Raw genomic sequence first — 15353 nt, 5'->3', positions numbered from 1 at the left:
TTCTGGGGTAGAGTGGAGGAGCATTGGCATTCTCCCGTATTTTCACAGTTTATTTTTACCAGCTCCTTAGGTGCAGTCACTTAGGAAGCCTCCACAGCATTGGGCTCAGCAACATGCAAGGCCTATGAGTGCTTTTCACAGGGGCTTATAAAAATGTGAGGTCACTTGTGCCATGGAGGTGTGATGCCAGAAGGCCATTTGTGGCTGCAAAAAGGAGGTTCTGGATTCATCCTATGTCCATTACAAACATCTTAAAGACACCTGTCTGAATCCCAGAACGGGTTCACAGGGGAGAAATTAAACTCAAAGATTTAAAAAAACCCAAACAACGTTTATTCTATCAGGAAAAATTCTAGTAAACACAGTCAATCAGTATCTGCATTGTTACATCTCACATGAAGAAGGGTTAAAGCATATCTGTGTACTGGTAACCTAATATTTTTATATAAGATTGTGTACCAGGTGGAGCGTGCATTTTGGTAACATGGCGGCAGTATGTACTCATAGGAAGGAGTTTGTTTGCCTAGAATATGTGGACTTGATGCAGTGTATGTTAATGCTTTTTTTAATATGTATTTATTGTCTGCAATTATGTGCAAGAATAAAGTCAACACCTTTATGAAATATAATGAACTCCTATCACCAACTCTCGGTTTGGCACATTTTCCCTCGTAGGAGCTGGGCTGGTGCTTCAGCGTTCCACAGAGATCCCATGGCTTAGGCTGGCAAGTATCACGTATGTGTCTTTTTCCCTGTTGGTGTTTGCAGGTGTAAACTAAGGTTTGGGTAATGTGTTAGGTGGTGACTATGACAAAATGTGCATTAAAAATGTGACATACTTTGCATTTCAGTTGCCAGAAGAGTACGATTCTTTTTTGCATTTATCTGTATAAGCTGGCAGGGGCAGTAGTCCTTTGGAAACATTCAGTAGTGACAAAAATAGCTGCAGATATTGTAGAATGGGTGCGAGTTGATCAGAAAAGCGAGTACGTGACTATAGGAATGGCAAAACAAGGTAACCTGTAACTGCTTAAGTGCTCAGTGGATGTGAAAACTAACTGTATCTTCCTGGTGCGGGAGCTGGAGTAGGCAGACAGTGCAAGGAACGTGAGAATTGCAGCAATTTATAGCCCTATTCTTTGATTTGTCCCCTTAGCCCTTCCCAGGAACCTATTTATTTTCCACTTCCCTTAAATCTCTAGTGCAAACTACTCGATTTTCCATGCATATTTTATTAAACTTTTGTTTTCTGATCAAGTTACACCCATCACTTGGCTTCATCATTTGTGTTTTAATGGCTTTATATGCCTTCACCAGGTGGTATAGGTTCTTCCCTGAAAGTAACCATAGTGAATGGTTCAAATATTTGTTTGCTGAAGTTGAGAAATTTGAATCATCCCTGATACACTGATTTCAAGAGCACTGAGTTCAATCAAGCTGAGAAAAATCAAGCCTAAAACGTATATACCTCAAATGGGGAAGTACCCTTTTTTAAATATGACTGGTATATAAAAATGATTGCAGAGAGGTTTGTACACAAACCCAGCTCTTTCAAAGAAATTACTAACCTGTGTTTATGAATAATCAGAAGCAATGGGGAATATCTCATTTAGTGACAAATCAGCTCTTCTCTCTGCATTTCCATCTAACACACAGGCTTGGATACTGCTCAGGTGTTTGCTGCAGATGAGTAGGATCCAGCCACAGGGTGCTCACAGGCATCTAGATATTGACGTTGCTTCAGAATGTTCTGTGTGGAGATGAACTGACTTGCTCCTTGTGAAGATTCTCTCCACGGTCTCGTTGCCAGTGATGAGAATGAAAAGCAGTTTTGAGCGAGGTGATCATGAACCACAGATAAAAGGGCAATCTCTCAGTAAATATTTTCACAAAGCTTTTCAATAGGAATGTCAGTACTGCTGCTATCTTCCTCATATTGAGAGAATTCCCCTAGAAGTAAATAAATAACATGAGAAAACAGCAAAATGCGGAGCAGCTTAACCTCTTTGCTTAAATGGTAACTTGCCACGGGCACTGATGCTTGACTTGATCTTTGAACTGGTTAAAGGAGTGGCAGAGAAGTGATCCATGTCATACATAAGATCAGAAACAGGTCAGCACTGGTGTGTTCACAGGGGTATTTTCTGCTTATCATTACTGCTCTATTCAAGAGAGTACACAAAGCAAAGGGAATGCTAAGGTAAAGGAAAACAATTCTTAAGCACTGCTCGAGCTGGGTGGGTGGTGTGCTGGCACGCCACTGCCAGTCGTTTTACAGAAACAGCTCCAAATATGATCAGGGCTGTGTTTGTTCTATGCCAGAAGTCTGGCACTCTTTCCTGAGTGACCAAATCATGACTTGCACTCAGCCAAAGGGTACAATAGCCACCATCACAGCTTGTCAGGGGTGTCCTCAAAATACAAATAGGTGAATGTTGCACTTGGAGTACTACTTAGCCAATTATTTGTTAGTTCAAAATGACACTTCGCACAACACACAGAATAATATACACACAAACATCCAGGGGGGTCTTTTAGCAGTTGCGCTGTTATGCAGAGTTTCTTGTCTGTCCTTGTGCTTTTTCCCATCTTTCATGAGAGAGCATCAACATCTGTAGCAAGAAACTTCTCATATCTTGAAGGCCTCAAGACAGAATGGCTGATCTTTGGTTAATCAGGGCTCTGGGAGTTACACAAAAGAGGCTCTATATTGTGCTGTTCATTTTACAGAAGAACAGAGGTAGGAAAAACAATGGCAGCACTAAAGACTTGAAATTGTTTTCCCTTTTAGATGCCTGCATGGATAAACAAACATTTGTGGTGGGAAGTCACACATCTAGACTACATAGAAAGGGCAAAGCTTTTTCTTCATCCTAAAATGTGGTGTGCCTTAGTTATGGCCACTTTAGCAAAACACAGTGTGTTCACCCTTCCAAAATACTTTAGCCCATGGAAGAGTAAGTTTTGCAATGAAACTAAGAGTTGGTGTCCCAAGCCAGTTTGCATTTCCTGACTCTCATTCTCAGGAAAAGACACACCGGGAATTCCCTGAAACATTCAGCCTTGCACAAACATCCAACACAGAAAATTTCAATCTAAGTAATTAAAATTTGGTGAATTCATAAGAATTAATGAGAAGTAGAGTCTCAGGAGGAGAAATAGGCAATTTTAATCTTAGCTGGCGCTGTGACCTGTTTGTATGTGAAGGAAATTTCCATATGTGAAAGGACGCTCTCCAAAGCTATTGCAGTTATCCTGCAAGAGAGCAGTGTACATTTTACAGTCAACACACCGAGCCCATTAACAGTTTCATTTCAAAAGAAGCAAGCCTTATCCACTCCTCTGTCTCCTTCCCTGTCTCATTCAATACTTTGTTTTCAGAAGACTTAGAAAAATCAAGTTACACTATAATTTTGGCAGAATTATTCTTTGCTCCTTTCACTGCTAAAGGAAAAAAAAAAGCTAAAAATGATGCAACTGCAAAAGTCAGTGATTATGTGTTTGTGATGTATCACGGCTTTAGTTTTACAGTTTAAGAACACAGCTAGATTGGGAGGCAAGACCAGGTGGTCGTGTTGTGCACACTGCTGCGCTATGTACAGATGCCCGTCGGATGGCTGCTGGTCTGTACCGAAATGGCTACAAAGGAAGGGCACCTGCCTGGAAGATCCATAGCAAACACCGTTCAAGGGGGCTGGAAGGGAACAGTCTGGTCTGCGTACGCTGTCCCCTGAGCCTGTTCAGGGAGGAATGCTCAGGCTGTCCAACAGCCAAAACATCCTGCCGATGGCAAATGCCTGGAGCCAGGAAAACCTGGTACACAATTTCACCCTAGCGATCCCACAGATTTGCTTTTAACAAACTTGTGGGTTTCTGCTGGAAGAGGTTAAGCCAAACAGGCCTGCCTGGCTGTGCGCATTAGGCCTCTGCGGTTTCGCAGGGGCTGGTTCTTCGCCGACCTGCGATGGCCGAAAAGCGCAGCCACCGGCACACTGCGTGACTGCGCCCTGGCTGCCAGCGCCATTGCTCTAGCACGGTGGCAGCTGTGAGGCAGCTTCAGAAACACAACGTAATTAAGTGCTTGTAAGAGAGGAAAAAAGACAATATATTCTGTGCAGGACAGCTGGGCCCCTTGAGCCTCCTGCAGAGCGCACGGAGAAAATCAAGAAGCGTTATCGGCCGGGGGCGAAGGGCACAGTGCCGGGACGGCCAGCAGGCTGCCAGGCTCTGCCGGGAGAGGTGCCAGCGCTGGACGTGGCCGCTGTCAGGGCACAAACGGCTCCTTCATGAGCCCAGGCCGCGCAGCCCGGCGCCTGGGGAGCGGCCTCGGGGCGGGGAGCGGCGGCAGCGCCCGTGTGCCCCCCGGCAACGCGCGGAGGAGGGCGACGCTTCGGCGGGGCTGGGGCCCTCCTCCTCACCAGGTACTGCCTCCTCGCCCTGGTTTGCTTTTTGGGCCGTACTAACGGCCGGAGAGGGAGACGTTATATGGCGGACCCTTCTGCAGCGGAGGGCCGCGGCCGGCGCGGTTGCCTGGGGACTCAGCGCTGGGAGGGCACAAGGCTTCCCCGGGGCACTGGCCGGCGCGCTGGGCGCAGGCGGGGCTGGGCTGGGCTTCGGCAGCACCGGGGCCGGGGCTGCGGCCGGGGCGGCGGGAGCCCGGCGGGGGCGCGGGGCCTGCCCGCCCTCAGCTTCTGCCTGCTCCCCGCGCAGGGAGGCAGCGGCCCGGCCGTCCCTCCTGCGGGGGGTGAGGGCCGCAGACCGCTCCCGTTTCTCAGACAAGCAGGAGCATGGCGCAGCGTGTGGGTGCTGCTGGGGGAGGTTGTTGTCGGTAGCTCATAGGGCGGGTGCAGCCTCCCGTCCTTTAGGTGCCATTTCCCTGGGTGTGCGGGGCAAACTGCTCTCTGGAAGGGGAGCCGAGGCCTCCCTGGCAGCCTCGGGGTCTCCTGTGGAGGTGGCTCAGAGGCGCCTGTACAAAGGCTGAGGGGGTCCCAGGGAGCTCCGGCGTCCTCTGTTTTGGTCAAGAGAGAGCATCCCGGCCTTCCTCCTGTGGCAGGTGCCACATCTCACAGAGCAGTTCAAATGACAGGGACCAGGCCAGAGTCAAAAGGCCCAGATCAGGGTCCCCTCCTCAGCAGACCCCCAGGAATGGATCAGGGTGCATGAGCGTCTGTAACTAGCAAAGAGCCTGGCAAAATGCCTCTCTGGGGTAAGGCTGAGGGAAGCAACACCAAAGGTGCTTGTAAACTATTGAAGTGAATACACAAAAATGTGACCTGCAAAAAAAGGGAGGGAGAAAGTGTCAGGGATGGGTGGGGACAGTGGCTGCCGCCGCCCTGGTGGGCAAGGAACCCGTGCAGCAGTTCAGGGAGGCAGGAGCCTTTGCTCCCCAGTACCACAGGCTCCAGGTGATCCAGAACAATTTTTCAGCACTTTGATATGGTGAGAGTTAGTTAAAAAAAAAAATCCCACTGCAGGACATGTAACAGGTTTTTGTTGTCTTTAGTTACTTCTTGCTCATCCATTTTCCGGTCAACAGTTCAACTGGGCGTTTTCAAATGCTCATTTGGGCGTGTAAATATGCTGAATTTGGTAGTTCAGCCGGGCTGTGACACAAGCTGAGAGCGGCCAGCCTGCCAGGGAAGCACACACAGGGAGCTGGGCTGTCGGGGGAAGAGGGTATGGCGAGGGGCCATGCCTGCAGTGCAGATATGCCAAAGCAATAGTGTTTGTGCATCTCTTCCAGCTGAGGGATGCTGGTTTCCCAGGGACTGTCACAGCCTGAGGGGCACCCTGAAAGGACCGTGAGCCAAGAGGCTACAGCTGCTCCTGGCAGTGGGTGTGCATGTATGTGTGCTGGGGAGCAGTATATTTATCCATATTGATCACGTTATCCACTGCTACAATGATGTTAAGGCTGAAGGATAGAGGAACTCAGTGGTGATACACAGCTATGTGAGGTGAGAAAGAGTAAGGACCCCCTTGCATCACATGAGGCTGACATTATCTCTTCTCAGCTGTGGGAGCTGGCAGATTAAGTCACATCACAAAATATCTCAGCGTTTTTAAAAAGAATTCATTCTGGCCTGGGAGGAGCAGGAGGGTGGCAGGGGCAGGAAGGCCACGTCAGGCAGCTGGTATACTCTTTGCTGGGGAGGTACAGCTCCAGGTGGCTCTATCTGGCTTCTGTCCCATTTTTTCTGACACTAAGAAAGGGCAGGGAGCTAAACAATACCTGATACCCTTCACCTCCCTCCCCAACAGTTACTGCAACTGACCTACCTTTTAAATGCTGATTTTTGCAAAACCGTCAGCACAAGCCAGTCTGAGGGAGTGAGAAGTGTCATCCCTGCTGGCACTAAGCTGGCCTGCTGCATCAGCTAAAAATAGTTTCTCCTCCTGTGCTCTCCCAGCAAAGCGCAGGGCTGCCAGCTGAGGCAGGCTGCGCTGCCAGGGCAGAGCCACAGGTGTGTCTTGCACTCATAGCGGGGTCAGTGGCTCTGCAAAGCCCAAGCTGTACTTGCCAATACAAGCTGTGTGCAGCCTCTTGCTTTGTGCCTGGTTAGTTTTTGGCACGTTGGCACATGAAGGCTTGACGTGCTCCTGGATTGCAGCATTAAGTGGTAGAAAAAACATGCATTCAACAGGTGCGCATCGTAGCCTTCTGAGCCATTCCTACAGGCTCCAGTACCACCAGCAGCCCTTTCTCGCCCTCACGGGCTATTGCAGCATTGGAATCAGTTGATACTGAACCAGGTCATCTATGAAAATCTCATCCAAACTGGGAAGACTTGTGAAACTTAAACCTCCACGGAGCTGCAGCTCCCCTTACTTCCTCAGCGACAGGGAGGTCAGTCAGGAAATTTGATCCATCACAGTTCAAGGGCTTCAGCAAACAAGAGCAGTGAGGGGCAACTGGCAGATGCATAATGTACCCATCGTATATGTTCCAGGGGCAGCTGAAAAAGCTGAACTGTGGTTGTCCGTGGACTGCTGGGAGGCTCACTGAGCGGACTGAGCCACACACCATTTCCACAGCTGCCAGTGCTGAGCTAGAAGGTTTGTGAATAAAAATGTGTTTAGAGACATTTCTCAGAACCAATTTTCCTAAGTAATTTAAACATCATTAACCCCTCTAATTTCTTGCTACTAGTATTTTCCCTTCCCTTCCCTTCATTTCCCTTTTTTTCTCCTTTTTCCCTTCCTTCCCTTCCCTTCCCTTTCCCTTTCCCCAGCATTTTTGCAGATAGCGTTTGTGGGTGGCAGCCATGCAGGCCAGCAGTTCTGGTTCAGCGCTCATATTTACCCCTGCAATGCGTCCTCTTTCCCTGCTGTGTGGACACTGTTATAGTTGGCTTGTGAAAGAAGATGTAATAATTAACAGGAAGAAACTTAAGCATTGCCCTGAGAGGAAGAAGAGGGGTTGTAACAACCCTCAGCTGTGATGCAGAAGGAATGCGGTGACAGACAACAGTGCCTGCTCCTTTCTCCCTTCCTGCATAGTAGGGACATCAAATATTAGGAAGTAAAACCTCAGGGGTAAGAGGGAAGTCATGTGAAGGGTTATGGGCGAGGATCTCATAAATAAATCTGACCTATCATAATCCCACAGTCTGTCTTGCCTAAATTTACATCAAAGATGTCAAAAGCCACAGAAAGATGGGAAACCAGCCTGTCCTTGTGACTAACTGCAGGCACTAGTTTCTCAGAAAGCAACTAGTGAGGCTGGATTTCTACAGTCATGGATGAGTGAGTCCCATAGGACAAAGGAAGACCATAAGAGAGCAAGACCAAAGGTCCATTTCACTCAGCATCCTCTCCAAGAGTATTTGTATAATATTGGTAGATGCTCCAGGAAAATGTTAAGAGCCATAGGCAAAGGAGATTCTCCCCTTGCATCTGTGCTCAGCTTTTGACAGTAATGCCTCGAAGGAGTGCCTGAGCCAGCAGGTACACCCCAGCTGGCCTGTTTCAAAACTGCTGAAGGATTTCTCACCTCTGAGGTTGCCCAGTCTCTTTTGGGTCCATTTAGTTCCTGGCTTCAGGGAGTTTGCAGGATGCACCAAGATGCGTGGTTCAGTTGTGCTTTGTGGCTCCACTGGTGTGAAACCTGTTAGGTGGCCATGGCCAGGCACATAGCCTGGCACCTTGCTGGGCCAGGTGGCCAGGTGATTTATCAACCAGGAGCTATACACCACTTACCAGGACAGGTGCCGAGCTCCAAAACTTGGCCAGGACAAGGGAAAATAGAGACGCTGCACCTCCTGGAGTAGCAATCAGCAGTTGAAGGTGCTGAGTGGAGCTGCTCCAGGACATAGAGCAAGTTATAAAGCAAGGCAGAGAGAGGCAAATATACAGGCTCTTAGGGTAGCAAGGCTAGCTGGCTCCTGGGTCCACTGTGTGCTGCCAGGAGAGCATGGCAGCCTTGGATGCCCACAAATCTGTCCAAGGCAGTGGGTCACGCTGGCAGGTGCAGGTGCCAAGGGTGGGTTGGAGACCTCAGGTCACTAGGGGCACAAAATCCCCCGGGGTACAGGTACCTTTTCTTCCCACACTTTTCCCACCAAGGCATCATGGCCCAGACAATTTTTGGATGTGGCAGTGGGAACAGCCAGGCTGTACCCTGTGAAACTATGCATTAATAGCTAAAATTTCTAGGACAGAACTAAGCAGGTAACCCAGTCCTCAGGGTCAGAGGGGGAGCCCTGCACAGCAGGGGAACTAAGATGTGTGTTAAGAAAAACATCTTCCATAATGCACTGGACCCTTTGCATATCCAGTTTGCCTCCTGTGAGATTTGCTGCTGCTGCCCAGGCAGTGACAGACCTTATTGCTGGAGATCCTGATGTTCAGACACCCTTTTTGCTCATGGTGCCTAAAAGCCAATTTCCCCAGAGCTCCAGCCTTTGCCCCTGACGCAATGATAGAAAACTTGACAGGTGCCTCACTCCCTCAGGTTTTACTGAAAAAACCTTGCCCCAGAGCGCTACAGCCCAAACAGCAGTGCTGTACATACAGATTGCTCTCTTGCCCTTTGCTCTTGTGCTGAGGATGTAGTGGCTATTGAAATACTTTTCAAAAATTTGTCATTGTACTGAAGGCTGATGGCATTTTTAATCCTCACCTTAGCCTTGGCTGCATGCAGCAGCTAGTCTTCAATGAGCTGTCCCAGGGGGGGTTATGTTACATCTTGTATGGGTATTTTGTAGCCTGACGAGGGTGTCCGGCAGGGATATTGGTGACACAGGATATGTTATTTCCAAATGCAGGTAGATACCTCTCTCCTCTGGCTCTGCATCCTGGAGATGGCAGCACCCAAGGTCGCAGTGGTTGGTGCTGGAGTCATCGGCCTGTCCACAGCACTGTGCATCTTGGAGACTTGTCCTAGCTGCTCTGTGACGGTCTTTTCAGACCAGTTCAGTCCCAACACAACGAGTGATGTTGCAGCTGGGATGCTCATCCCTCACACCTACCCAGGTGTGTGCAAGTTGGCGTGGCATTGCCCATGGCACCTCATGCAGCTGCGTGTGCAGATGTGCAGCAATAACAGAGGTTCAGGAAGTAAAGTGCCATGACCTGTATTCCCCATCTGTCCCATCTCCCCAACACTGGCTTGTATGCTTCTCTTCTTTGCATTATTCCTCTCGGCAGTGTTTGGTTTTGTTTACATGCAGGCACACCGATCCATGTGCAGAAGCAGTGGTTCAAAGAGACCTTCACTTACCTTTTTGCCATCAGCCAGTCAGCCGAGGCTTCAGAGGCTGGCATTCACCTTGTCTCTGGGTAAGACTGGCCCATTGGGGCAGCCTTTAGTATGTTATACTGTGTGCTGGAGCAGGCAGAGATGTTTTCCTTGCTGGAGCTCAGGTGTAGTCTCTTCACGAAGTGGCCCTTATGACCATACTCCCAAGAAACTGCCCTGCAGCTGCGCAGATACAATGTACGTTCAAGGAAAATTCATACATAGGTGTGTACAGAGAAACCTTTCAAGACTGGCCAGCACCAAATGTCTTTTAATAACTGATGTTTTCCAGACCGTTGTCCACCAGTTGCATGCAGCAGGGGTGGTCTCCATAGGGATGGGACTGCAGGATGTTCCAGCTTCAGCAGCTAGGTATAGGAATGCAATTGGGCGGGGGGGGGGGGTGTTGGAGGTATTTTATGCTGCCTGTCATATACACAGAAATTCGGGAGTGTTGAGGCTGGGGACTCTGTAGCTTTATGAATACTCAAAAAACTGTGACCAGGTGTGCAAATGGCCCTACCTGAAGGTCCATCCAGGGTGGCTGCAGCCATGGTGGGGACTCTGTGTGAAGGGGACTTTGTACTTCTACATGTGGAAGGAAGTACATACAGTATAGCTGGAAGAACACCTGTTTATTTACTCTGGTGTGTCACCCTCAAGCTTGGCTGTGGCAGCCCTCTGCCTGTTTGCCAAGGCAGGTATTGCAGCAGCAGGAAGCAATGTTTCGCCATTGCTGTTAACCTTGCAGAGCTGCACTGATGAGTGAGAACAGGTTCCTGAGTTCCTGGGTTTATGCTAAGATTCCCATGACACGTAACATGGCAGAGTGATAGCAGCTGTGTTTTGCAGCTTTTTCTCTGTGTCCTTTTAGGTGGCAGGTCTTTAAAAACACTCCCAAGGAAGAGTTACCTTTCTGGTCAGATGTTGTCCTGGGATTTCGACCAATGTCCAAAGCAGAACTCCAAAGGTTTCCACAGCACCAGTTCGGTCAAGCCTTTACGACACTGAAATGTGACTGTCCACCTTACCTCCTGTGGCTGGAGAAAAGGTTGGTTTTGCTGCAGCCTGGGCATGTAGAGAGAAACCCAGGCAGAGGGACTGGGGGTGAGCTGGGGACTCCTTGAAAGCCTTAGGTTTGAACAAAACTGGAAAAGGGCTGTTTCTAACAGGGGAAAATGCAGCAAGCTCTTCCTTGGAGAGAAGCACAAGAAATACCCAATTTTTCCAGAATATGAAAGGCCCCATTTATGCAATGGCCGCTTTCTACCGGTGTGGCTGTACAGTAGGATTTAAAGTGGGAGCACCTCTGTGCATAGGACTGACATAGCCACAGGGGCCATGCTTGGCCAGCCAGACCTTGAAGTTACATCAGGAACTTGCCATGTCCTAAAAAAAGGTGTGGGTGCTCCTCATCTGTCAAACTTCCCAAATAATATTCCTCTATTCTTGACGATATATCCGACCCCTGGGAGAATAGGCATGTCTGGGAAGATGTCTTAGCTGTGAAAATTTTGCGCTTAACCTGGACCAATTAATCACAAATTTGGTCAACAGCTGGAGTAATCTGTTAATCCAGTCAGGTGAAAAAAAAAAAAAGTCAAATAGCATCATCTTGTAACAAACCTTTTGGAAATGTTTTCCTATGTGAAATGGGTGATGCACTCACTCTGAGGAGTCGTGGCTTCAGAGTTCATGCCTGAATTGACGTGAAAGTTAGAAAATTTGCCAGTTTCCAAATTTCCCCAAATACATGGATTTTGGAGAACCATAGGAGAGTCAAGATACAGATCTAAAAAGGTTCTGACACCAGGGATATGCATTTAGTCCATATAAGTGAGCAAATAGCTGCCTCCGCTTGAGAGTGCAATAGGCTGCAAGCTAATTTGAGGTTAAGTAAAGAGACGTGTACTGACACTGTGGTACAAACTGCCAGCTCAGCTGGTGGTTTGGATGCCTTTCACCTCACTGCAAAATGTGTAAAATTGTTTCTTATCCTAGCAGCCAGCCAGGCTGGGAGTACTCCAGTGGCACCAGTGCCACGTGAGGTCTGTGCTGTCTTCTCTCAGTGCACATGCTCTGTCATGTTGCATTGCCTAACCGAATCAGAAATTTCTGCTGAAGCACAACTAAGTTGTACAACCCATTTAGTCTGCCATGTGATTTCTGCTCTCTCCTTATTCCTGCTATAGCCTTCTTATTTCTCAAAGGATGTACTCTAATAAGACGATCAAGCTCCTTGTCTTTCTCTTTTCTCTGGTGATAAGAAGTGAGAGCATATTAAATACGTAACTAATTCTCAAACCCCTAATGACCTGAGCAGTATTTATAGACCGTTCTTCTGGCAATCCACAAGGAAAATTGTTTTTGTGACCATCTTGCTGGTCCAAAAATGGACTTCAGGAATTTTTTGCCACTTGCTTGCCTGAATTCAGGAGTTTTCAGCAGGTTTTTTATTGGTGTATCTTTTATGGTGTGATGGCAAAGTCCCAGTTACAACACTTCTGAGCTCTCCCAGCAAATTGCCCAGCCAGAGCTGCTGCATAAGACCTTCCCTGTTCTTCCCAGCCAGCTTCAGTGTCCTGCTGCACAAAACCCCCCGGCCCCAGAGCATCAACTGCCCCCTGGATCCTCGGCTCGGTCACCATTTTGTGGGAATCCACTGCTTTTACAGTGGGATTGATCACTTTGCCAGCTGTCAGAATGTTGCAAAGAACAGGATTCCCTGCTGCAGGATTTACTGTGTCATCATCTGTGTCCTGTCTCCTGACTTGCTTATGCTAAAACCCCCACTAAAGACCCCCATCAACTGGGTCCAGCTGACAGCATGCAGTGACTCCATCTCACACCAATGTTTTTCCATGGGGAAGGGCTTCAAGATTCAGGCAAGTTCAGGGTGGAATTTGGCTTGAAACTTATCTCCAAGGTGAAGCTCAAGAAGGGGTCAATTTTGCTGAAGAGCAGACGTGGATGTATAATGCTCCTGGCTGTGGAGCAATCACTCCTGTATAGTGACTCCTGGCTGCTGCTCTAGAAGGGCATGTGTCTCCTGGGGGTCCCATGCCACATCTGCCCAGCCTGCAGGGATGTCTTGGGTGCCCTAGGGCTTTGCACATGGTGCTGGATGACTAAGTGCTTCCTGGTGTCAGGGAGGTGAGTTGGGAATGAATGCAATGGCATGTAACAGGCCCATTTAAAAGGGACGTAGTACAATGGCGCCATCACTAGCAGAAGTAACTTGGTGAGTAAATCTGTCATTTTTCAGCTTGCTTGAGCTGTTAAAGCTTGGTACTGTTATAGAAATGAATCAATGAGACCATGAGGACCTGACAGTCTGCCTGGGGTCTTATGCCAAACGCTTCTCTAATATTGATCAACTGCTTGTATCTTTTCCAGCCCAAAACAAGGTAAAAAATAGCTTTGATGAGATCAAATCAGACAAATCACGGACAGAAACCCCATGGCGTTTTCTTGCTTTTTGTCCCATCTGTTGTTTGGTTTTGAACAGTACATTAAAGGCAATCTATCTCGTTTACTTAATGTGCATAATAATCACGTAAGGGTTTAGGGGTTTCTTTTCTGCCTCACTTCTGGAGTCTTTTTGCAGGTTGAAAGCAACTGGCGTCCAGATGTACACCAGAAAAGTTGCAGACTTGTGGGAGCTGCACAGCGAATATAACGTCGTTGTCAACTGTGCGGGCATTGGAGCCCACCAGCTGGTGGGGGACAAGGAGCTCTTCCCTGTCAGGGGACAAGTACTCAAGGTTCACGCTCCCTGGGTGAAAAACTTCATCCGGAATGGGGATGGCTTAACTTACATCTACCCGGGCATACACAGGGTAACCCTAGGGGGAACCAGGGAAGTGGAGAGCTGGAGTCTCTCCCCTGACCCTGGCACTACCAAAGATATCTTTGACAGATGCTGTTCCCTTGAGCCCTCGCTGCGGAGAGCTCAGGATATCAAGGTGAAGGTGGGCCTGAGGCCATCCAGGTGGTGTGTGAGACTGGAGAGAGAGGTCTTGAGCCAGGGGGGAGTTAAGCTTCCAGTAGTCCACAACTATGGACATGGGGCAGGTGGCTTTTCAGTACACAGGGGCACAGCCAAAGAGGCTGCTTGCCTGGTGGGGGAGTGCATTGCTGCTCTGCAAGTCTCCTCATCAAAAGCCAAGCTTTGAATCCCAGAGGCCCCTTTTGCATTTATGACAGGCTGGTGTCGCATCTCCTGGTAGCAGCTTTTGATTTTTACTCCGTAACGAGATAGAAGGAACCTAGGACAACAGCTTGTGTCACTCAGATGCTCGGTGGTATCTCACCTAACTTCTAGCTGCCACATTGGAAAGGCATGATGGGTTGAGCCAAGTATTAGTCCAGCTGTCCTTCTTCTCCATCTGGCATTGTTTCTGCCCTGGGCGTTTCTCCTAGCCTCATGATAAGGAGAAGGCAAGTAAATACCCTTCACATAACAGGGATCAGGTTGCTGCAGTATAATACAAATAACATCAATTTAGCATTTCTTGATCTGCATCTAAAGGGTATTGGATGCATTAGGTTCAGACTCAGTGAAAACTAGTTCTCTCCTCTTGTACCAAATCTAATCTAGTATTGCCCTTGCTCCTGCCATCTTGCTAACAAACTTTACCATTTTCCATATGATTTACAAGGAAAAGAAAACCCCATAGTGCTCCATTACGGTGCTTCAGGTCAGCTCTTACAGAAAGCAATGCTAGGTCACTGTTATGCACAGTGACCCAGGAAAGTGTGATTTTAAGAGCAGGTCTGTGACACTGACCACTGCATTTCCTCAATATTACACCCTGGGGATCTTAAGACAAGTTTCTGCCAGAGGAAGTTGCCCTGTATGAGATACAGTTTGGGGCATCTTTTCTGACACTTGTTTGCAAGTCTTTTTTTTTTTCTCCAAGCCGCTTAGATTTTGCTCTCAGACACAGATGATATTTTTCCCCCCAACAGCAGTATTGACATGGCCTGTGTTCTACAGAAGAGGATTTTTCAGGGTGGGCTTGGGAGTACAAGCATCTGTTTTCTACTTTGCATCAGCACTGGCTGCTTTCCTTGCAACAGCTGATGTGAATAAATAGGTGACAAATCACAAGGATCTTAACACTCTGCAGGCTGAGCTGGGCTTTACACTCTGCTCAGCAGTTCAAGCTGCTTGATGGGGCTGAGATAGTCACTCCCCAAAACTGGAGCTTATTGTCAAAGTACAAGTCTGACTGTTAGTGATGAAACCGCTCGTTAGATATTAAATAACTCATTCAAGAGCATTAGCATCCACTTTTGTCTATTTTTTTTGTCCTTAAAGTTACAAAACAAATCAAAATCCTTCAAGAGTTCACATGATTAAAATGAACCGATAAATAAAATTCTACTAATGGAGCAAAGATCACTTCTTTAGTATTTCTTTTCATAAACAAGGGGGTTTCTTTTGTTTGGGATAGTCTAACAGGGCCAAGAAAAGCTGCATTCAGATGTGGCTGCCAACTCCTGCTGTTCTCAGTGGGGATGAGGACAGTTATCCTTTGCAAGAGACAACTGTCAGAAGAAACAAATTACATTATAAGTCAATAAGCACCTGGGATCAGCCTAAGACAAC

General features: G+C 48.0%; 1 protein-coding gene across 5 annotated transcripts; it reads left to right on the top strand.

Annotated features, from left to right (window-relative positions):
• The first annotated feature begins 4132 nt into the window (after nucleotides 1-4132).
• Nucleotides 4133-15141, top strand: DDO (D-aspartate oxidase). 5 transcript variants are annotated; one of them, XM_055810946.1, is made up of 5 exons: nucleotides 4133-4421; nucleotides 9267-9474; nucleotides 9672-9780; nucleotides 10614-10790; nucleotides 13347-15141. In XM_055810946.1, the coding sequence occupies exons 1-5, from the start codon at nucleotides 4287-4289 to the stop codon at nucleotides 13912-13914; spliced, it is 1197 nt and encodes a 398-aa protein (XP_055666921.1). In that variant the 5' UTR covers nucleotides 4133-4286; the 3' UTR covers nucleotides 13915-15141. The 5 variants fall into 5 exon arrangements, with proteins under 5 accessions (XP_055666921.1, XP_055666922.1, XP_005244082.3 ...); XM_055810947.1 differs by lacking the exon at nucleotides 9267-9474 and adding an exon at nucleotides 6951-7056 and having other exon boundaries at nucleotides 4137-4421; XM_005244025.4 differs by lacking the exon at nucleotides 4133-4421 and adding an exon at nucleotides 6951-7056.
• The last annotated feature ends 212 nt before the right edge of the window (nucleotides 15142-15353 follow it).

The sequence above is a fragment of the Falco peregrinus genome, chromosome 7 (assembly GCF_023634155.1).
Source record: "Falco peregrinus isolate bFalPer1 chromosome 7, bFalPer1.pri, whole genome shotgun sequence".
In the NCBI taxonomy this organism is placed as follows: Eukaryota; Metazoa; Chordata; class Aves; order Falconiformes; family Falconidae; genus Falco; species Falco peregrinus.
This window is presented reverse-complemented; position numbering and strand designations above follow the sequence as displayed.

Coding starts and splice junctions, on each gene's coding strand:
- DDO (XM_055810946.1), top strand. CDS start 4,287: ATGAGCCCAGGCCGCGCAGCCCGGCGCCTGGGGAGCGGCCTCGGGGCG. Junction 9,781..10,613: donor GGCATTCACCTTGTCTCTGG/GTAAGACTGGCC, acceptor GTGTCCTTTTAG/GTGGCAGGTCTTTAAAAACA. Junction 10,791..13,346: donor CTCCTGTGGCTGGAGAAAAG/GTTGGTTTTGCT, acceptor GTCTTTTTGCAG/GTTGAAAGCAACTGGCGTCC.